Here is a 24,361-nt window from a genome sequence, read left to right on the forward strand (position 1 = left end):
ATAAACTTAGGTGTTCTGAATGCTAGTTTCCCAGTTGATGGAGATTTGGGAATTAACACCTCCAGGAGGGAGTATATTGTTGGGTGGGGGGGCTTATGGGTGTTATAACCAGCTCCCCTTTACTAGTATTTGGCACACTCTCCTGTTCCTGTTGTCCACCTGATGTTGGCCAGGGGGTGATGTCCATCCTCTGCTCATGCCATCGTTTTCCCTGCCATCTTGGAACATCCCCTTGGGCATGTAAGCCAAAATAAACAAACCCTTTTTTTCCCAAAGCTGTTCTTGGTCGGTGATTTCTGCCACCAATAAGAACCAGACTGCAACAGTGGCTCATGTCTCTAATACCAGGACTAGGGAGGCTAAGGTAGGAAGACAGCTATGAGTTCAAGGCCACCCTGAATTCACATAGTGGATTCCAGGTCAGCATGGGCTAGAGCAAGACCCTAACTTGAAAACAAAAAACAACAACAAAAAGACATTAAGATAGGGAAAACATCTGGAGGATCCTGGTGTGCCCGAGGTAATCACAAGGGTTTTATTTATTTATTTACTTGAGGTAGGGTTTCACTCTAGCCCAGGTTGACCTTGAACTAACCGTCCTCCCAGGCTGGCCTCAAACTCACAGTGATCCTCATACCTCGGCCTCCTGGAGTGCTGGGATTAAAGGTATGTGCCACCACACCCAGAACACAGTATTTTAAAGTATCAGAAGCAACAGAAGTTCAGACCAGGGCGAAGTGAAAAGAACCAAACTGTTGGCTTTGGAGATAGAAAGAAAACCCTAGCCAAGGGATACAGACAGTCTCTGAAGGGCCACAGAGCAATCATCTTTATCAACTCCAGGAGGATCTAACACTACAGATGCCTTCATATTAATCTAATAGACCAAGAAAACCATATTTAACCTCTGGAGAGAACTATAAGAATAGTAAGTTCAAGTTGTCTAAAACCACTAAGCCTGATAATTTGTTATAGCCTCAACAGAAAACAATACAAGCTGACAATAGAAAATAATAGTAACTGGGGAGACAGTCTGGACTTAGGATGGTCATTGACAAAGGTCAGCTCTCTCTGGAGATACCTGATCACAACAGTGACTGAAGCGAGGCACTGGGGCAAGAAAGAAAGAATACAAGACTCACACACAGTTGCCTTCCTTTTGCTCAACTCTTGGAGAGGCAGAAAAATAAATATACCTACAAACAGGTGGTATCCTAATGCCTGGTGCATCAGGACCAGACCTGATCCCATTCCTAGTTAATATAGCCATCTGTGGAGGATCCATATTAGCACTGGTCAGCTACAGTTGAGCTGAGAGCTCTGCCTTCCAGAAGGGATATCACTAGCAGTAGAGCAGTGTTCATGAAGGGAGCAGTGGGGGAGGGTGGTTAGGATTCCTGATACAGAGGGCACAAAGCCCCTAGCCATACACCTAACTCCTCTGAGTGCCTACTCTATAGTTGTTTGACTTGGGGCATCTCACAAGCTTTCTCTGGCGTATTGAGGCACATGTTGTATGCTGGACACTATTTTTAGTCAGTGACTCATCAGCATCAAGTAACGGAGCTAAGAAAAACCCTCCCCTGAGCTCATCTCTCCTCAGTGGAGGCAATTACTTAAGATTTCTAGAAATACCCAAGGCCCTCACAGGCAACTTCATGAACCAACTACCCTTTTAAACTGTTAGCCCCTTGGGGAATACTGAGCCACCCACAAGTGAGTGGCCCTTGGTGCCAGAGCCATGAATTCCGAGTAGCATGACCAGAAAAAGATCAATAATTCTTCCTGCAGCCTTCATCTTGTCCTGGTGCCCTTTTGTAGCAAACTCCACTGCTACTGCTCCAGAAGAATGGCTCCTGCTGGCAAGAGGCAGGGCCAGCCAGGAGGGTGAGAAAGGGCTGAGGATATTACATAACCCTGTTCTAAAGCCCTGGAGGATAGTTCATCAGCTAAAAAGGAACAGCTCCTGCTGGCAAAAGGCAGGGATAGCCAGGAGGGTAAGATAGGGCTGAGGCCATTACATAACCCTGTCCTAAAACCCTGGAGGCCACTTCAACAGCAGCTGTCATCACCACCACCTGTAACTGTTCCTCATGCTCAGGGAGGACAAAGGCAGCTTTTTTTTTTTTTTTTTTTTTTTTTTGGTTTTTCGAGGTAGGGTCTCACTCTGGTCCAGGCTGACCTGGAATTAACTCTGTCATCTCAGGGTGGCCTTGAACTCATGGCAATCCTCCTACCTCTGCCTCCCCAGTGCTGGGATTAAAGGCGTGCGCCACCACGCCCGGCAAAGGAAGCTTTTGAATTGAACTGTTTGACATGGGATCTGTTGAGAGGGGACAGCACCTATAGGTTGCTAATGTTAAGCCATGTCTCTGAGTAAGGATGGACCTCATAACCCAGATAACTGGTAAATACAGATGCCAGGTGGGGGAACACATCCACAATAGAGAGAAAGCAAGGCTATTTGGCCTAGAGTGTCTCCTGCCACCTTCCCTGTCACAAAGGTTAGTGTCTTAGCAGTGAAGCTATCCTTCCACCAACAGGAAGGTGATGCTTAGGACCCCAAACCTAACCCTTACATACAGCCACCTGGTCCCAAATGTTCTCCAGATCTACTTGCCTAGTGGGCTGCACAAGACAAAAAGGCCCCACACCATGGCCCATCCAGTGTCCACGGGCATTACCATATTCGCCAAAACGCAAGGATTCCCATTGTTGCCACTCCACCAAGACGCTGACTGCACGCACTCCCACATAGATGAGCAGCATGCCTACAGTGGCATCCAGAAGAAAGTTGATGAGGTACCTAGAAGAAGAGACCACACCAGCATGGTCAAGGAGCAAAGTCATTGGTCTGGGGCCTCCATGCAGTGCTCATCAGGGTCAGAAGTCAAGGTTGACTAACTTAGTTTCTGACATTGTTCTAGGAGGAGGTACACTTAAATGTGCCCATGCAACAGGCTACAGAGTTGGAGGCTTTCACTTCTGGGTGTCTGATACTATTCAACAGCTTTAAGGAGTGGAAAGAGAGGGACAAGGGAACTTTAAAAGCCTCAAATATATCTGCCAAGCCAAGATTCAACAGAAGACAGAGTAACTGAAAGTAGCCAAGGAAACTGACAGGGGGAAAAAAGACAATTAACAATAAATTTATCAAATGATTCTCTTCATTACCTGATGGATCAGCACACATGAGCAGAGAGCAGTGCCACTTTCCCAGGCAACCAGGACAATCCAAGAAAAATACTCACCAAGGTTTCGTTTATAAAAAATGTATTTTTTTTCTTTTTTTTTAATTTTTATTTATTTATTTGAGAGCGACAGACACAGAGAGAAAGACAGATAGAGGGAGAGAGAGGGAATGGGCGCGCCAGGGCTTCCAGCCTCTGCAAACGAACTCCAGATGCGTGTGCCCCCTTGTGTATCTGGCTAACGTGGGACCTGGGGAACCGAGCCTCGAACCGGGGTCCTTAGGCTTCACAGGCAAGCGCTTAACCGCTAAGCCATCTCCCCAGCCCTTTTTTTTTTTTTTTTTTTCATTTTTATTTTGAGAGAGAGAGAAAGAAAGAATGGGCACACCAGGGCCTCCAGCCAATGCAAAGAACTCCAGGCGCATGCACTGCCTTGTGCATCTGGCTTACATGGGTACTAAGGAATCGACCCTGAGTTCTTTGGCTTTGTAAGCAAGCACTTTAATTGCTAAGCCATCTCTCCAGCCCTCAAGGTTTCTTAAGACAAAGAAAGCAAGGCCAGGTCTCATGAAATGGCTCAGCAATTAAAGGTACTTACTTACAAAGCCTATTAGCCTGGACTCAATTCCCCAGCACCCATGTGTACATGTTGGATGCAAAATAGTACACACATCTGTGATCCAACAAGATAACAGACAGAGAAGACAGGAAAATCTGAAGCTTGTGGTTGCAACAGCAAGAGACCCTGACTCAAAGATGGGAAACAGAGACACCTTGATCTCTATATGCCTGCTGTGGCATGTGCATGCTCACACCCACAAACAAAATTAATTAATTAATTTTGACTATACCTTTGTTAAAAATATTTCTACTTATTGAGCCGGGCGTGGTGGTGCACGTCTTTAATCCCAGCACTTGGGAGGCAGAGGTAGGAGGATCACTGTGAGTTCGAGGCCACCCTGAGACTCCATAGTGAATTCCAGGTCAGCCTGGGTTAGAGTGAGACCCTACCTCGAAAAACCAAAAAATAAAATAAAAATAAAAAATAAAAAATAAATTCTACTTATTTATTGGCAAGCAGAGGAAGAGGGGAGGGGAAGGAGAAAAAAAATGGCACGCCAGAGCCTCCCCACTGCATACACACTATAGAAGCATGCGCTATTTCATGCATCTGCCTTTACACATGTACTAGGGAATTGAACCTGGGCCATTAGGCTTTGAAAGAAAGTACCTTTAACAGCTGAGCTATCTCCCTAGCTCTGGTTTTTTGTTTTTAAGAAGGCAAGGGCATGTGGCCCTTGGTCATTCTTATTTACAGTTATATACAAGCAATACTTTCACACTTTTTTTTTAGTGGTGGTGCTGGAGATCTTTGCACATGTCAGGCAAGTGCTCTAATGACGACTTATCCTCCTGTTCTGACCTTTTTGCGTTTTTGTTGGGGGTGAAGGAGGGGACTCAAGATAGGGTCTCACTCTAGCCCTCCACCTTCCAAGTGCTGGGATTAAAAGTGTGCACTGCTATGTCCTGACTTCTGTTTTTATTAACAACTTCTATGATTGTAAACAATATCCCATGGTAATTCCCTCCCTCATCCCAATTTCCCATTTCAAACTCCATTATTCATCATGTCCCCTCCCACTCTCAATCAGTCTCTCTTTTATTTTGATGTCATGATCTTTTCTTCCTACTATGATGGTCTTGGGTAGGTATTTTCAGGCACTGTGAGGACATGGATATCCAGGTCATTTTGTGTCTGGAGGAGCACATTGTAAGGAGTCCTACCCTTCCTTTGGCTCTTACATTCTTTCTGCCACCTCTTCTGCAATGGACCCTGAGCCATGAAAGGTGTGATTGAGATATTTCAGTGCTGAGCACTCCTCTGTCAGTTCTTCTCAGCACCACGATGCCTTCTGAGTCATCCCAAGGTCATTGCCATCTGAAAAGAGAAGTTTCTCTAACCAAAAGTGAGAGTAATAATAACATATGTGTATGAGTGTATGATCTTTAGCAGAAGTCCTTACTGGGCAGTTTGGTGAGCATAGTATATACATTTAGCCAGACAGCAGCGGATGTTACACCCCTAGGGCTGATAACTACCCCTGTAGGTTTTCAGTATCAGGGATATATTCCCTCCCATGGAGTCCAATTTGAGGGCACTTGGTTTCCACCATGACAGATGTGCCAGTATTGCACCCATTGGCTCATTGGGCCTAGATGGCAAAATATAAAGCTTGCAGTGTCCACTGTTGAGTACCTTCACAAGTGATTCCTCTTTCTCCCACTGAACTGCATGCCGAATGCCTTCTTCCAGCTTTCTGTCAGCTGGTCTACATGAAGAAGGTTATCAGCTCAGTACCTGCAGGATATCTCAGTGGCCTTGCAGCCCAAGTATATGGAGTCTTCAGCAATAGGGTCTTACCATCTATTCCTGGTGGGAATCCAAGGGCCTCAGCAATGGCCTGTAAAGTTTTGTGGGCATCAGGGACCTCTCTAGCTAACAACTCACTGGAAAGTGTACATTCCTGGCACTGAAATTTTTCTAGTAACAATCTAGGGCTCCTGTAGCAGACAGCTTCAGGTTCACTGAGATGAACTTCCAGACCAGGCACAGTTATGGAGGAAGGGATATTTATTGAAGCCTACAGATCCAGGGGAAGTTCCATAAATGGCAGAAGAAGCTGCCCTGCTTTTACAGGACCAGGCAGAGGGGGAGAGAGAGAGAAGTAGAAGCTTCAAGGTCAAAAGCCACAGCACACTTTAGGAACTCTAGCTAGGCACACTTTGAATATCATTAGATTGAAATCTGAAACCCACCACCACACCTTATGATCCACCCAGTGACATTGCCTCCAGCCAGGTGGCTACAGATGCAAACTACAAACAATAAAGAACTGCATATATTGGGGGCCATCTATTGAAACCACCACAGCTCATGTGTGTTCCATTCAGGTTTCCATGATTTATTTATATCTTCTTAGATTTTGATTAGCCCTCCCTCCACCATTCCTTTACTCAATCACTTCCCCTGATCTCACTAAGGCCTTTTCACCCCCATTAATCTATTCTTCTTCTTACATATGTACAAAGCCATCTTATTAAGTAACCCCTCCCTTCATTTCTACTCCCTATGTATCTCTTCTCTAGCTTACTAGCCTTTGCTACTGAGTTTTCTTCCTACACACACAAGTCCAATCATCTGTAGCTAGGATCCACATATAAGAAAAACATGTGACATTTGGTTTCTGAGCCTGGGTTACCTCACTTACTATAATCCTTTCCAGATCCATTCATTTTCCTGCAAATATCATAACTTCATTGTTCATTACAGTTGAGTAGAACTCCATTGTATAAATGTGCCATATCTTCATTATGCACTCATCAGTTAAGAGACACCAAGGCTGGTTTCATTTCCCAGCTTTTGTGAATTGAGTGGCAATAAACATGGTTTGTTATTAAGGTAATGAGATGAGTCCTTAGGATATATATGCCTAGAACTGCTAGAGCTGGGTCATATGGTAGATTTGTTCTTAGCTGTCTTAGGAACCTCCACACTGATTTCTACATTGGCTAGAACAGATTGCATTCCCACCAAAAGTGTAGGGTTCCTCTTTTTCAGCATCTTTGCCATCATTTATGGTCATTTGTTTTCCTGATAGTAGCCAATCTGACAGGAGTGAGATGGAATCTCAATGTAGTTTTAATCTGAATTTCCCTAATGAGTAGGTATGTAGGACATTTTTTAAGATGCTTATATGCCATCTGTATTGCTTCTTTTGAGAACTCTCTATTTAGTTCCGTAGCCCATTTTTTAATTGGCTTGTTTGATGATTTAATTTTTTGAGTTCTTTCTATATCCTAGATATTAATCCTCTTTCAGATGTATAGCTGGCAAAGATTTTCTCCCATTCTGTAGGTTGCCTCTTTGCTGTATTCACAGTGTCCATTGCTATACAATATCGTTGTAATTTCATGCAGTCCCAGTGGTTAACCTGTTGTTTTATTGCCTGAGCAATTGCAGTTATATTCAGAAAGTCTTTGCCAAGACCAGTATGTTGAAGGGTTTCCCCTACTTTTTCCTCTAGCAGTTTCAAAGTTTCAACAGTCTAATGTCTTTACTCTATTTGAACTTGATTCTTGTGTATGGATAAAGAATCTATTTTCATCCTTCTACAGATACATATCCAGTTTTCCCAGCACCATTTGCTGAAGAGGCTGTCTTTTCTCCAGTGACTACGTTTGTCGAAGATCAGGTGCCTATAACTACCAGGACTTGTATCTGGGTCCTCTATTCTGTTCCATTGATTGTGCCAGTGCCATGCTGTTTTTGTTACTATGGTAGTATAGGTTAAAATCAGGTATGGTGATATCACCAGACTTATTTTTGTTGCTCAGTATTATTTTAGATGTTCAAGATTGTTTTGTGGTTCCAAATGAATTTTTGGATTGTTTTTTCTATTTCCATGAATAATTCCATTGGACTTTTGATGGGGATTGCATTAAATGTGTAGATTACTTTTGATAAGATTGCCATTTTCACAATATTGATTCTTCAGAATCAAGAACAAGGGATGTTTTCCCAGTTCCTAGTGTCTTCTGCAATTTCTCGCTTCAATGATTTTTAAGGTTGCATTGTAGAGATCCTTCACTTCCTTAGTTAGGTTTATTCCAAAGTACTTTTTTTTTTTTTTAAGGGAATTGTGAATAGAAGTGATTCCCTGGTTTTATCCTCTGTGTATTTGTTGTTAGCAATAGGAAGACTACTGATTTCTGTGTGTTTATTTTGTATCCTGATACATAGCTGTGTTTATCAGCTCTAACAATTTGCTGGTAGAGTCTTTAGGCTCCTTTATGTATAGAATCATGTCATCTGCAAATAATAACTTGATCCCTTCCTTTCCAATTTGTAAACCTTTAATGTGCATCTCTTGCCCTTATTGCTGTGGCTAAGACTTCGAGTACTATATTAAATAATCTTAGTGGAAAAGCTTCCATATCTTCCCCATTTAGTAATATGTTGCTTGTAGGCTTGTCATAAATAGACTTTATTATATTGAGATATGTTCCTTCTATTTCCAGTCTTTGGAGGACTTTTATCATGAAGGGATGTTGAATTTTGTCAAATGTTTTTCTGCATCTAATGAGATGATCATGCGATTTTTGTCCTTCAGTACATTTAAATCACGTATTACATTTTTAAATTTGTGTATGTTGAGCCACCCCTGAATCTCTGGGAAAAAAAGCCTACTTAGTGAGAGTGAATGATCATTCTGTCATAGTTTTGTAATCTGTTTGCCAATATTTTGTTGAGATTTCTGTATCTATGTTCATGAGGGAGATTGGTCTATAATTTTCCTTTTCAGTTCTATCTCTTCCTGGTTTCGGTATCAGGGTGATTTGGGCTTCATAGAAGGAGTTTGGTAGGATTCCTTCTTTTTCTATTTTATGGAAAAGCTTAAGAAGCAATGGTGTTAGTTCTTCCCTGAAGGTATGGTAAAATTCAGCAGAAAATCCATCTGAGCCTTGACTTGTTTTAGTTGGGAGATTTTTGATAACCACTTAGATTTCCATACTTGTTGGAGGTCTATTTAAGTGATTAGTCTCATCTTGATTTAATTTAGGTAGGTCATATAAGTCAAGGAAATCATCCATTTCCTTCAGATTTTCATACTTTGTGGAGTATATCTTTTTATACTATGTCCTTCTGATTTTTTTTTAATTTCTCTGGTATCTGTTATGATGTCACCTTTTTCATCTCTAATTTTATTAATTTGTGTCTCTTCTCTCTTTCTTTTGGTCAGATTTACTAAGGGTTTATCAATCTTGTTTATCCTTTCAAAGAACCAACTCTGTTTCATTGAGTCTTTGGATTTTTTTTTTTTTTTTTTTTTTTGGTTTCTATTTCACTAATTTCTGCACTAATCTTTAACATTTCTTCTCATCTACTGATTTTCGATTTGCCTTGCTCTTTGTTTTCCAAGGCTTTAATATGAAGCATTATGTCATTTACTTGAGATCTTTATAATTTCTTCATATAGGCACTTAAAGCTATAAATTTACCTTTTAGGACTGCCTTCACTGTGTCCCAAAGGTTTTGGTACATTGTGTTCTCATTATCTTTTGACTCTATGAATTTTTTGATTTCTTTCTTGTTTACTTCATTGACCTATTCACCATTTAGTAATGAATTATTTAGTTTCCATGATTTGGTACATGCTCTATAACTTATCTTCCCATTGATTTGTAGTTTGATTCCATTGTGGTCAGATAGAATGCAAGGAAGTATTTCAATTTTCCTTTTATTTGTTAAGATTTGCCTTGTGTCTTAATATATGGTCTGTTTTAGAGACTGTTCCATGTGCTGCTGAAAACAATGTATATTTTGCAGCATTTGGACGAAATGTCCTAAATATATCTGTTAGGTCCATTTCTTCTATGACCTCATTTAATCCAGATGCTGTTTATTTTTGGATGGGATGACCTGTCAATTGATGAGAGTGGGGTGTTGAAAACCAGAGTTTAGTGTTATCTGTGACCTTAATTCTAAAGCGTTTGTTTGATCAAGTTGGAAGCTCCCATACTAGGTGCATATATGTTTAGGATTGTAATGTCCTCTTGTTGGAGTTTGCCTTTTATCAATATAAAGTGACCTTCCAATCTTTCTTAACTAATGTTGGACTGAAGTCCACTTTGTCAGATATTAACATAGCAATCCCTGCTTATTTACTAGGCCCATTTGCTTGAAATACCATTTTCCAACCTTTCACCCTCATATAGTATCCATCCTTTGTAGAAAGGTGAGTTTCTTAGAGGCAACAAATTGAAGGATCTTGCTTTTTAACCCAGTCTGCAAACCTATGTCTTTTGGTTGGGGCATTGAGGCTGCTGATATTAAGAGATATTATTGAAAGATGTGCATGTATTTTTGCCTTTTTTTTTTTTTTTTGTAGTTCTGGCTTTACCTTTAGTCTCTTGTGTTAACTAGTATTTGAGTATTGTTTGTTTTTTCCCGGTTCCTTATATGTGTGCTTTTATTTCACTTTAGCATGAAGGATTCTTTCAGGTATTTTCTGTAGAGCTTGCTTTGTCTCCAAATATTCCTTTAGCCTGCTTTTGTTGTGGAATGTCCTTATTTCTCTGTCTATCTAAATGGATAGCTTTGCAGGATAAAGTAACCTTGGTTGACAGTCATCATCTTTCAGAACTTGGAATACATCACTCCAAGCCCTTCTGGCTTTTAAAGTTTGTATTGAGTAATCTGCTGTGATCCTGATGATGATGTGATCCTTGCCTTTGTAGGTAACTTCATTTTTCTCTCTAACTGCTTTCAATATTTTTTCTTTGGTTTGTGTGTTTGGTAGTGTAATTATAATATGGTGAGGAGAGGTTCTTTCCAGGTTTTATCTGGTTGGTGTTCTAAAGGATTTCTGTATCTGCACTGGCACCTCTTTCCCAATATGGGGCAAGTTTTCTTCTGTGATTTTGTTGAAGATGCCTACTATGCCTGTGGAGTGAAATTCTTTTCCTTCTACTCTGCCCTGAATTCTTATGTTGGATCTTTTCACAGTGTCCCAAATATCTTGAAATTCCCATTCATACTTTCCTATTAGATTGTCGCTCTCTTTGTTGGACTATATTAGATCTCCTACCTGGTCTTCTTCTTTAGATATTCTGTCCTCTCCTTCATCCCTTCTATTGGTGAACTTTTCTACAGAGTTTATTTCAGTAACTATGTTCTTCATTTCTACTAATTTTGACTGGCTTTTCTTTATTATTCGTATTTCCTTATTTACGTCTTATATTGACCTCTTTATTTCATTAAATTGGTGTCCTATGTCTTTTTTGATTCCTTTGATTTCCTCTTTCATTCCTTTGATTTCCTCTTTGACTTCTTTGAGCATGTTTATAATCATTTTTGAAATCTTAGACATTTCCTCTAACTCATTCTGACTGGAGGTCATTTGTGATGGATTAATACTTTTTGGTGGATTTATATTGTCTTAAGTTTTGGTGTTTCTTCTGTTATAATGAATATATTTTTGCATCTTGGATTAATTTAATCCTTAGATTTTCTAGTTAGCTTCAGTATTACTAAGTGTATCAATCAATCTGATGTTATATATCTTCAGGGTAGGAGCTAAATGGGCTAGGTGTGGGGCTACAGAAGTGACTATAGTTGTTGGTTAGCCTGCTATGACAGTAATCAAGTAGGCTGAGTGGAACAAAATACAGGCAGATTATAAAATTTAACTGCACAGTGTACACTTTCAATGAAAAATTGCAGAGTATTTATGCAAGAGTAGGTATTATGACAACCAGATCCTCTAACTGTTCCTTAGGGTATGTGGTGGCCCACACCCTTAATCCTGTCAACAAGGAGGTTAAGATTTCTGGTCTGTTGAGGGTTCCAAGTCAGTTTGTGAAGAAGTGAGACCCTTCCCTAACATACAACAGAAGAGAAAACAAAGCCACTATAAATCAAAAAGCAACAAATAACAAGCCCAAAATATAGCTTATTTAAAAATGACAACTCCCCGGGCTGGAGAGATGGCTTAGCGGTTAAGCGCTTGCCTGTGAAGCCTAAGGACCCCAGTTCAAAGCTTGGTTCCCCAGGTCCCATGTTAGCCAGATGCACAAGGGGGCGCATGCATCTGGAGTTTGTTTGCAGTGGCTGGAAGCCCTGGCGCACCCATTCTCTCTCTCTCCCTCTATCTGTCTTTCTCTCTGTGTCTGTCGCTCTCAAATTAAAAAAAAAAAAAAAATACGCAACTCCCACCATCCATCAGACTTAACATATAATTTATCCTGATATGGAAGGTACAATTATCACTTCTGGTTCAGGCCAGAAGTACCAGGCTTATTTGGCGGGTACTGACCTGGTGTAATCCCAGTTACCTTTTGGGGTGATTCTAGTCTCAGTTATGCTGCGCTACTGCTTGGGTCCCTCTTTGGTGCACTGTGGGTTCAAGAAGGTTGGCTGGGTCATTGGATCGCTGCTCTGGTCACAGTTGCTGGGTGCTGTGCTCTTCCTTCCCCTGGTCTCTGGTGCTTGCACTAGCAGTGAGGGGGGGAGGCTGTGGATGGTGACTCTAGTTCTCCTGCTGTTCCAAGGGATCCTCTACCTCATGGTCTGCTCCTTCATTGTTTGTGTGGTTCTCCTTATTTCTTGATTTTGCAAGGAGCTCTGGTGTGAGTGGAAAATCCCCTCACGTGCCTTTTCCTGCAGCTCAAGCCAAGCCTTGCAGCTGTGACCCCGTAGGCCTGGTGCCCCCTCTGCTGGAGCCTCTTCTGCATGCCTATGAGGTGTCTGGATGCTCTGTATCTCTCCTACTTCTCTGCTGCCATTGATAATTTCTTATACACCTCACTTTTTAGTAGAAGAGTGTTATTTTGCTATTTTGTTGTTGTTGTTGTGTTTTGGTTTTTTTTTTGGCTTTTTCTCCCCTAGGCTGCTTTGGCATACTTCCTATGCTGCCATCTTAATGGGAAGCATTTGGTTATTTAATTGTTTAGTTTTTTTGTGTTGTTTGTAGATTCTAGATATTAGGCTACTGTCAGAGGTATAGCTGGCAAAGATTTTCTCCCATTCGGTGCATAATATATTGGTTCTGCTTATGTTTGTCTGTGCAAAAGCTTTTTACCTTCATGAGATCCCAATCTTTGAGTGCTTATTTAATTTCCTTGGGTATTGGGTCTTGTTCAGGAAATCGTTTCCCAGTGCTGTATCATAAAGAGTGTCTTCAATTTTTTCTTTCAGTTGGTAAACAGTTTATGGTTTTATGTTGAGGTCTTTAATCCATTTATACTTGATTTTTGTGTATGGTGAAAGGAGTGGGTTGAATTTCATTTTTCTAAACATGGTCATCTAATTTGTCCAACACCATTTGTTAAAGATGCTGTCTTTTCTCCAGTCTACATTATTGGTACCTGTCTCAAAGATCAAGCAGCTATAGTTACTTGACTTAAATCTGGGACTTCAGTTCTCTTCCACTGTCCTATATTTCTTTTTCTTTTTTCCCAGTACCATGCTGTTTTGTCACTATGGCTTTGTAATATAGCTTTAGATGAGCTGTGGTGATACCACCAGAGGGTTTTTTTTTTTTTTTTTTTTTTTTTGCTGGACATATGTCTGGATATTCATGGCCTCCTACCATTCCATATGAAATTTGAAATCATCTTAACTTCTTTGAAGAAAAATGCTGGTTTTTTATTTATTTATTTGTTTTTTTATGTAGGGTCTCACTCTAGCCCAGGCTGACCTGGAATTCACAAGGTAGTTTCAGGGTGGCCTTGAACTCACAGTGATCCTCGTACCTCTGCCTCCTCAGTGCTGGGATTAAAGGTGTACTCCACCACACCAGGCTAATGCTGGTATTTTTATTGGTATTACATTAAATCTGTATACTGCTTTTGGTAAAAGTGACATTTTCTAAACATTTATTATACCTATCCAGGAGCAGGGGAAATCTTTCCATCTTCTCAAGTCCTCCTCTATTTCTTTCTGGAGTGTTTTAATGTTTTCATTATATAGGTCTTTTGCAGCATTATTTAGTGTTATTCCAAGTTATTTAATTTTATTGAAAATGACACAGCCTCACTGATTTCTTTCTCTGTATATTTGTCCTTTTCATATCAAAATCTACTGATTTGTCTGCATTGATTTTGTGTCCTGCCCCTTTGCTGAAAGATTTTATTACCTTTAGAAGTTTAGAGATGGAGAATTTCAGGTCACTTATATATAGGATCATGTCATCTACAAATAGGGCTGACTTGACTTCTTCCTTTCAAATTTGTATCCCTTTTATTTCTTTCTCCTGTCTTATTGCTTGGGCTAGTACTTCTATTACTATGTTGAAGGGCAGTGGTGAGAGTGGGCACCGCTGTCTTATTTCCAATATCAGTGGGAATTGCTTGAGCTTTTCCCCATTAAGTATTATTTAAGCTTTAGGTGCTTTATTTATACCCTTTATTGTGTTGAGATATAAGCACTCCATGCCTATTCTTTCCAGTGTTTTGGTCATGAAGTGGTGTCGTTTTTAGTCAAAGGCCTTCTCTGCATCAATTGAGATGATCATGGGGTTCTTATGGTTCAGTTTATTTATAAGGTGTGTTATGTTGACTTATTTCCATATGTTAAATATGGCCTATATATATAGGCCTATAGTTTTCTTTCCTTGTTGTATCTCTTTCTGGTTTTGGTACTAAGGTGATGCTAGCTTCATGAAAGGAGTCAGGGAGGATTCCCTCATTTCCAATTATGTGGAACAGTTAGAGAAAAATTGGTTTCAGTTCTTCTATGAAAGTTTGATAGAATTCAGCTGAAAAACGATCCAGTGCTTGATTTTCTTTTTTTTTCTTTTTCTTGGTGAGTTTTTTGATTATCTTTTCAATCTTCATTGATGTGATAAGTTTGTTTAGGAGATTAATCTGCTCTGAGTTTAGTTTTTGGTAGGTGTGATGTGTATAGGAATTCATCCATTTCTACCAGATTATTTAATTTTGTAGAGTAGAGGGTTTGGAAGTATGCCCTGATGATTCTTCCAATTTCTTTGATATCTGTTGTGATCTCTCCTTTTTCATTTCTGATTTTGTTAATTTTAGACTTTTTTTTTTTTTTTTACTTGATCAACTTGGTCAAGGTTTATCAATCTTGTTCGTTTTCTCAAAGTACCAGCTCTTGATTTCATCAATTTTTTAAAAAATTGTTTTCGTAGTTTCCAGCTCATCAATTTCTGTTCTAATCTTGATTATTTATTTCTGTCTGGAGCTCCTTGGGTTGGATTCTTCTTGTTTTATTCCAGCACCTTTAAGTGGTAAGTCATGTTATTGATTTGGGATCTCTCTGTCTTTGTAATGAAGGCATTTAAGGTTGTGACTTAACCCTTATGACTGCCTTCATGGTGCCCCATAAGTTTTGGTAGGTTGTGTTTTCATTATCATTCAATTCTAGGAATTTTACAATTTCTTTCTTGATTTCGTCCATGACCCATTCATTCGTAAAAGTGTGTTGTTTAATCTCCAGGAGCTGGTGGAGATCTTGGTGTGTCTCTTCTTAATTTCTAGCTTTAAAGCATTGTGTTCTGACATGATGCAGGAACTTACATCAATTTTCCTGACTTTATGAGGACATGCTTTATGGCCTGATGAATGGTCAATTTTATAAAAGGTTCCTTGGGCTGCTGAGAAGAATGTGGGTTCTGTAGAGTTGGGGTGGAAAGTAATGTAGGTATAGAACAGGTTTATAGGTATAGAACAGGTTTAGTTGATCTATGATGTTGTTCAGCTCTGTTATCTCCCTGTTGATTTTCTGCTTGGATCACATGTCTACTGATGATACTGGAGTATTGAAGTCTCCAACTATGATGGTGTTGGTGTTTATTTTTCTCTTTTATTGTTGAGATTTTGTTTTAAAAACTGTGGAACACCTGTATTGGGCACATATGTATTTATGATTGTGATGTGCTCTTGTTGGATCATTCCCTTGATGAGTTAAGTGGCCTTCTTTGTCCTTTTTGATTAATTTTAGTTTGAGGTGTACTTTAACAGATATTAATACAACAACACCCACTTCTTTTTTATTTCCATTTGCCTGGAATATCATTTTCCAAGCTTTCACCCTGAGGAGGTGTCTATCATTGTGGTGAGGTGGGTTCCATTTGTTTTTTTTTTCTCAATTTTTATTAACATTTTCCATGATTATAAAAAATATCCCATGGTATTACCCTCCCTCCCCACCATTTTTCCTTTTGAAATTCCATTCTCCATCATATCCCTTCCCCATCTCAATCAGTCTCTTTTATTTTGATGTCATGATCTGTTCCTCCTCTTATGATGGTCTTATGTAGGTAGTTTCAGGCACTATGAGGTCATGAATATGCTTTTTTGGCTGGAGGAGCATGTTGTAAGGAGTCCTATCCTTCCTTTGGCTCTTACATTTTTTCTGCCACCTCTTCCACATTAGACCCTGAGCCTTGGAAGGTGTGATTGAGATGTTACTCAGTACTCCAGTCACTTCTTTCCAGCACTATGATACCTTCCAAGTCATCCCAAAGTCACTGCCATGTAAAAAGAGAAGATTCCCTATCCAAAGTGACAGTAGCATTAATATAAGGGTATAAATATTAAGAGAAGTGCTTAATGGGGTTTGCTAAGCATAGTATGTACACTTATCAAGACATCAGCAGATGTTACAACCCTAGGGCTCATGGCTAACCCTATTTTAAGTTTTCAGTATTAGGAATGTATTCCCTTGCTTGGAGCGGGCCTCCAGTCCAATTGGACGGCAGTTGCCTTCCAACATGACAGACATGCCACTATTGCACCCACTGGCTCACTTGGCCTGGCTGGCCAATTATAAGGCTTGCAGTCAACTGATGAGTATCTTCACTGGTGGTATCTCTTTCTCCCATTGAATTTCATGTAGAACGGCTTCTTCCAGCTTTCTGACAGCTGGTCTCCATGGAAGAGGTTATCAGCTCAGTTCCAGCAGGATTTTTCGGTGGCCTTGCAGCCCAAGTATGTGGAGTCTTCAGCAATAGGGTCTCACCATCTATTTCTGATGGAAAACCAAGGACATCAGCAATGGCCTATAAGGTTGGGGGGGCATCAGGGACCTCCCCGGCCAACAACTCACTGGAGGAATCCCATCCATGGCACTGAAATTTCTCTAGCAACAATCCATGGGTCCTGAGTGTTCCATTGTCCAAAACTGGAGGATTCCATATCATTTATTTGCATCCTCTTAGATTTTGATTAGCCCTCCCTCCACCTTTCCTTTACTCAGTCTCTACCACTGACCTCACTTTGGGCCTATTCACCCCCATTAATCTATTCATCTACTTACATTTATACAATACTAACCTCTTAAGTACCCTCCTCCCTTCCTTTCTCTTCCCTTTATATCTCCTTTTTAACTTACTGGCTTGGGCTACTGTGTTTTTTCCTTCTCACACAGAAGCCCAATCACCTGTAGCTAGGAAGGAAAACATGTGGCACTTGGCTTTCTGGGCCTGGGTTACCTCACTTAGTATAATCCTTCCCAGATCCATCCATTTTCCTGCAAATTTCATAACTTCATTTTTCTTTACTGCTGAGTAGAACACCATTGTAAAAATGTGCCACATGTTCATTATCTCTCATCAGTTGAGGGACATCTAGGCTGGTTCCATTTCCCAGCTAGTATGAATTGAGTGGCAATAAACATGGTTGAGCATTCACTTCTAAGGAAATGGAATGAGTCCTTAGGATATATGCCTAGGAGTGCTATAGCTGGGTCATATGGATCAATTTTTGGCTGTCTTAGGAACCTCCACACTGATTTCCACAATGGCTGGACCAGATTCCATTCCCACCAACAGTGTAGAAGGGTTCCTCTTTTTCCACATCCCCGCCAGCATTTACGATCATTTGTTTTTATGATGATAGCCAATCTGACAGTAGTGAGATGGAATCTCGATGTAGTTTTAATCTGCATTTCCCTGATGACTAGGAATGTAGAACATTTTTTTTAGATGCTTATACGCCATTCATATTTCTTCTTTTGAGGATTCTCTATTTAGCTCCATAGCCCAACTTTTAATTGATTTCTTACTATTTAACTGTGTGAGTTCTGTGTATATTCTAGATATTAATCCTCTATCAGATATATAACTGGAGAAGAATTTTTCCCATTCTGTAGGTTGCCTCTTTGCTTTTTTCACTGTGTCCTTTGCAGTAAAAAATCTTTGTAATTTCATGAGGTCTCAGTGGTTAATCTGTGGTTTTATTGCCTGAGCAATTGCAGTTATATCCAGAAAGTCTGCCAAGACCAATATGTTGAAGGATTTTCCCTACTTTTCCCTCTAGCAATTTCAGAGTATCAGGTCTAATGTTAAGGTCTTCAGTCCATTTGGATTTAATTCTTGTGCATGGATAGAGAGAAGAATCTGTTTTCATCCTTCTACAGATACACATTCAGTTTCCCCAGCACCATTTGCTGAAGAAGCTATCTTTTCTCCAATGAGTAATTTTGGCATTTTTATAGAATATCAGATGGCTACAGCTATCTGGACTTATATCTGGGTCCTCTATTCTGTTCCATTGATCTACATATCTGCTTTTGTGCCAGTACCATGCTGTTTTTGTTACTATGGCTCTTTAAATAAAAGTTAAAATTAGGTATGGTGATACCTCCTGCCTTATTTTTGTTGCTCAGTATTATTTTAGATATTCAAGGTTTTGTGTGATTCCAAATTAATTTTTGGATTGTGTTTTCTATTTCCGTGAAGAATGCCTTTGGAAATTTGATGGGGATTACATTAAATGTGTAGATTGCTTTTGGTAAGATTGCCGTTTTCACAATATTGATTCTTCCAATCCAGGAACAAGGGATATTTTTCCATTTCCTAGTGTCTTCTGCAATTTCTCACTTGAGTGTTTTATACTTTTCACTGTAGAGATCCTTTACTTCCTTGGTTAGATTTCAAGGTACTTTATTTCCTTTGATGTAATTGTGAATGGGAGTGATTCTCTGATTTCATCCTCTGTGTGTTTGGTGTTAGCATACAGAAAAGGCTACTGAGCCGGGCGTGGTGGCGCACACCTTTAATCCCAGCACTTGGGAGGCAGAGGTAGGAGGACTGCCATGAGTTCAAGGCCACCCTGAGATGACAGAGTTAATTCCAGGTCAGCCTGGGCTAGAGTGAGACCATACCTTGAAAAACCAAAAAATAAATAAATAAATAAATAAATAGAAAGGCTACTGAATTCTGTGCATTTATTTTGTATCCTGCTATATGGCTATAGGTGTTTATCAGCTCCAACAGGTCGCTGGCAGTCTTTAGGGTCTTTTATATATAGAATCATGTCATATTCAAGTAATGACAACTTGATCTCTTCCGTTACAATTTGTATCCCTTTTATGTGCATCTCTTGACTTATTGCCATGGCTAAGACTTCCAGTACTATATTAAATAAAAGTGGGAACAGTAACCACCCTTGTCTTCTTCCTGATTTTAGTGGAAAATCTTCCAGTTGTTCCCCATTTAGTAATATGTTGGCTGTGGGCTTGTCATAAATAGCCTTAATTATATTGAGATATGTTCCTTCTATTCCCAGTCTCTGTAGGACTTTTATCATGAAGGGATGTTGTATTTTGTCAAATGCTTTTTCTGCATCTAATGAGATGATGATGTGATTTTTGTCCTTGAGTCCATTTATATAATGTATTACATTTATTGATTTGTTTTTGTTGAACCATCCCTATATCTATGGGATAAAGCCTACTTGGTCAGGGTGAATGATCTTTCTGATATATTCATGTATTCTGTTTGCCAATATTTTGTTGAGAATCTTTGCAACTATGTTCCTTCTTTTTCTATTATATGGAAAAGCTTAAGAAGCAATGGTGTTAATTCTTCCTGGAAAGTCTGGTAAAATTCAGCAGTGAATCCATCTGGGCCTGGACTTTGTTACATTGGGAGAATTTTGATAACTGCTTGGATCTCCATACTTGTTATAAGTCTATTTGAGTGATCAATCTCATCTTAATTTAGGTAGGTCATATAAATCAAGGAAAACATCCATTTTTCTCTGATGCTCATACTTAGTGGAGCGTATGTGTTTATAGTATATCCCTATGATTTTTTTGAATTTCTCTAGTATCTGTTGTGATGTTACCTTTTTCATCTCTAATTTTATTAATTTGTGTCTCTTCTTTCTTTTGGTCAGATTTTCTCAGGGTTTATCAATGTTGTTTATCCTTTCAAGGAACCACCTCTTTGTTGCATTGATTCTTCGGATTTTTTGTTTGTTTCTATTTCATTAATTTCTGCCCTATTCTTTATTATTTCTTTCCGTCTGCTGATTTGGGGTTTGCCTTGTTCTTCTTCTTCAAGGCTTTAAGGTGAAGCATTCGATTGTTTACTTGAGTCCATCTTAATTTTCAATATAGGCACTTACAGCTATAAATTTACCTCTTAGGACTGCCTTCATTGTGTCCCAAACGTTTTGGTATGTTGTGTTCTCATTATCATCTGACTCTATAAATTTTTTGATTTCCTTCTTAATTTCTTCATTGACTCATCCATTATTTAGTAGTGGATTGTTTAGTTTACATGATTTTGTGCATGCTCTACAGCTTTTCTTGCTACTGATTTGTAGTTTGATTCCATTGTGATCAGATAGAATGCAAGGAATTATTTTAATTTCCCTGTGTTTGTTACGATTTGCTTTGTGTCCTAATATATGGTCTATTTTAGAGAATGTTCCATGTGCTACTGAAAATAATGTGTATTCTGCAGCATTTGGAAGAAATGTCCTGTATATATATGTTAGGTCCATTTCTTCTATGACCTCATTTAATCCAGATGCCTCTCTGTTTATTTTTTGCTGGGATGACCTGTCAATTGATGAGAGTGAGGTGTTGAAGTCACCCACTTACAACTATTTTTGGTATTATCTGTGACCTCATTTCTCATAGCATTTGTTTGATGATGTTGGGAGCCCTCATAAGTTTAGGACTGTAATGTCCTCCTGTTGGAATGTGCCTTTAATCAATATAAAGTGACCTTCCTTATCTTTCCTAACTAATGTTGGGACTGAAGTCTACCTTGTCAGATATTAGGACAGCAACCCCTGCTTGTTTTCTAGGCCCATTTGCTTGAAGCACCATTTTCCAACCTTTCATCCTATGATAGTGTCCATCCTTTGGAGAAAGGTGTTTTGTGGAGGCAACAAATTGAAGCATCCTGCTTTATAACTCAGTCTGCAAACCATGGCAATAAGTCAAGAGATGCAAATATTAAGAGATATTATTGAAAGGTGTGTGTTTATTTTTACCTACTTTTTTTTTTTTTTAGTTCTTCCAGTTACACCTTTGCTCTCTTAGTATTCAAGTATGGTTTGTTTTCCCCAGGTTCCTTATATGTGTGCTTTCCCTTCTCTTTTCCAAGGAGGATTTTTTCAACTGTTTTCTATAGAGCTGGTTTTGTCTTCAAATATTCCTTTAGCCTGCTTTTGTTGTGGAATATCCTTTTTTCTCTGTCTACTTGAATGGATACTTTGGAAGATAAAGTAACCTTCGTTGACAGTTGTTATCTTTCAGAAGTTGGAATACATCACTCCAAGCCCTTCTGGCTTTTAAAGTTTGTGTTGATAATCTGCTGTGTTCCTGACGGGCTTGCCTTTGTAGGTAACTTGATTTTTCTAACTGCTTTCAATATATATTCTTTGGTTTTATGTTAGACAGTTTAATTGTTATGTGGCAAGAACGGATTATTTTCAGGTTTTATCTGTTTGGTATTCTAGAGGATTCATGCATTGGCATCTTTCCCAATTTGGAGGAAGTTTTCTTCTATGATTTTGTTGAAAACGCCTACTATGCCTTTGGAGTGAAATTCTTCTCCTTCTACTATACCCTGAATTCTTTTTTTTTTTTTTTTTAATTTTGGTGTTTTTTTTTTGTTTTTTTTTTTGAGGTAGGGTCTCACTCTAGCCCAGACTGACCTGGAATTCACTATGGAGTCTCAGGGTGGCCTTGAACTCACGGCGATCCTCCTACCTCTGCCTCCCGAGTGCTAGGATTAAAGGCATGCGCCACCACGCTCAGCTCATACCCTGAATTCTTATATTTGATCTTTTCATAGTGCCCCGAATATCTTGAAATTCCCATTCATACTTTCCTATTAGTTTGTCTTTCTCTTTGTTGGACTGTGTCACCTGGTCTTCTAGTTTAGATTTTTTGTCTTCTCCTTCATCCATTCTACTGGTGAGATTTTCTACAGAGTTTTTTATTTCAATAACTGTATTCTTCATTGCTAGTAATTCTGACTGGTTTTTCTTTATTATTTCCATTTCCTTAGTTATGTCTTATATTTATGTGTCCTTATTTCATTAAATTGGTATCCTGTGTCTTCTTTGATTCCTTTGATTTCCCCTTTGACTTCTTTGAGCATATTTATAATCATTCTTTTGAAATCTTTCTCAGGCATTTCCCCTAACTCATTCTCACTGGAGGTCATTTCTGATGCATTAATACTTTTGGTGGACTTACACTGTCTTAATTTTTGGTGTTTCTTGTGTTATAATGTACATATTTTTGCATCTTGGATTACTTTAATGCTTGGACTTTCTAGTTAGCTGTATTATTATTAGATGTATCAATCAATCTGATGTTATATATCTTCAGGGTAGGGGCTTAAGGTGCTAGGTGCAAAAGTGACCCTTGATGTTGGGTTTGCCTGCTCTGAGAGTATTCAAGTAGGCTGAGTGAAACAAAACATAGGCAGATTGTAAAATGTAAGTAAACAATGTACACTTGCAATGAAAAGTAGCACAGAGTATTTATGCAAGAGTAGGTATTATGACAATCAGATCCTCTAACAAAATCACAGTCCCTTAGGATGTGTTTTGCCCCACACCCTTAATCCTGTCAACTATGAGGTTAAAATTTCTGGTCTGTTGAGGGTTCCAAGCCAGCTTGTGACCAGTGAGACACTTCCCTAACAGAAGACGAAACAATGCCACTATAAATCAGGAACCAACAAATGACAAGCCCAAAATATAGCTTATATAAGAATGGCAAATTTTCTGGGCGTGGTAGCACACCCCTTTAATCTCAGCACTTGGGAGGCAGAGTTAGGAGGATTGCCATGAGTTTGAGGCCACCCTGAGATGACATAGTGAGGCCCATGTCAGCCTGAGCTAGAGCGAGACCCTACCTCAACACCCCCCCAAAAAAAGAATGGCAAATCTGGCCATCCATCTGATTTAACATATAATTTATCCTGATATGGAAGGTGCAATTAGCACTTCCAATTCAAGCCTTTATACCAGGCTTATTTGGCAGGTACTGGTATAATCCCAGTTACCTTTTGCTATGATTTTGGTCTCAGTTATGCTTCACTCCTGCTTGGGTCCCTCTGTGTTGCACTGTGGGTTCAAGTGGCTGGCTGGGTCACAGGATCACTGCTCTGGTCGCTGGTGCTAGGTCCTGTGAGCTCCCTTCCCCTGGTCTCTGGTGCTTACTGGTGCTTGTGCTGGCAGTGGGGGAGGGGAGGCTGTGGATGGTGGCTCTAGTTCTCCTGCTGGTCCATGTGATTCTCTACCTCAAGATCTGTTCTTCCATTGGTCACTGCAGTTCTCCCTTTATGTTTCTTGAGTTTGCGAGGAGCTCTGGTGTGAGTAGAAAATCCCCTCTCCTAGCTTTTCCTGAGGCTCAAGCCAAGCCATGCAGTGGTGGACCCATTGACCTGTTGCTGGAGCCGCTTCTCCCTGCCTAAGTGGGCTCTAGATGCTCTGGATCTTTCCTACTTCTCTGCTGCCAGTGGTAATTTCTTATACACCTCACTTTTTCGTAGAATATATTTTGCTGGGGTTTTTTTTTTGGGGGGGGGGTTCTCCCCTAGGCTGCATTGGCGTGGTTCCTATATCACTATCTTAACTGAAAGTCACGTCCTGAGTTTTTATTTTGGTTTTTCAAAGTAGGGTTTCACTCTAGCCCAGACTAACCTGGAATTTACTATGTAGTCTCAGGGTGGCCTCAAATTCATGGTGATTCTCTTACCTTTGCCTCCCAAGTGCTGGTATTAAAGGCATGCACTACCATGCCGAGCTTGTCCTGACTTAAAAAAAATCTTTTCTTTGCAAGCTTTGGGGGAGGGGGGGAATGGACATGCCAAGGCTTCCAGCTGCTGCAAACAAACTCCAGATTTATGCACTGCTGTGTATCCGCTGTATGTAGGTAATGAAAAATTGAATCTGGATCGCTAAGCTTTGCAGACAAGAGCCTTAAACCACAGAGCTATCTCTCCAGCCCCTGCCCTGACTTTTCTATTTCAAAGAGAGAGCTTTTTATTACTCTGATAAAAGGCCAGAGGATAGGAGAAAGAAAGGCCAGAAGGCATGCTCATGATGACTACCTATAAGGTCTGTTTCTACTTGTCTGACAGTAAAAAAGGCCCGTTCCTTACCCACCTGCTTAACCCTCCGGGGCCTTGTACCCAAATCCAATTGAGCATTACTGGCCATAGGCCCTTTATCTCCAGGGCAGACAAAGTAGGGTCAGGCACTAACCCTCTGTAACACCATATGGTTCTAAAATCTCTATATGTAGGCTACAAAACACCTTAAGACCTAGCTTCAGGGAGCATTAATGATGCTAAGTCCTAATACACTTCATGCAGACTTGCAAT

The 24,361-nt window shown here is 39.8% G+C and overlaps 1 protein-coding gene across 1 annotated transcript in view; it reads right to left on the reverse strand.

The window, feature by feature from the left end:
* The window catches only part of LOC101604526 (store-operated calcium entry regulator STIMATE), a 73,728-nt gene that overhangs the window by 9,331 nt on the left and 40,036 nt on the right, over positions 1-24,361 (reverse strand). Inside the window, exon 4 of the mRNA XM_012947598.2 lies at positions 2,685-2,806. Coding sequence (XP_012803052.1) covers positions 2,685-2,806 — 122 coding nt within the window. The remainder of the gene's footprint in view (positions 1-2,684; positions 2,807-24,361) is intronic.

The sequence above is a fragment of the Jaculus jaculus genome, chromosome 16, assembly GCF_020740685.1.
Source record: "Jaculus jaculus isolate mJacJac1 chromosome 16, mJacJac1.mat.Y.cur, whole genome shotgun sequence".
NCBI lineage: Eukaryota > Metazoa > Chordata > Mammalia > Rodentia > Dipodidae > Jaculus > Jaculus jaculus.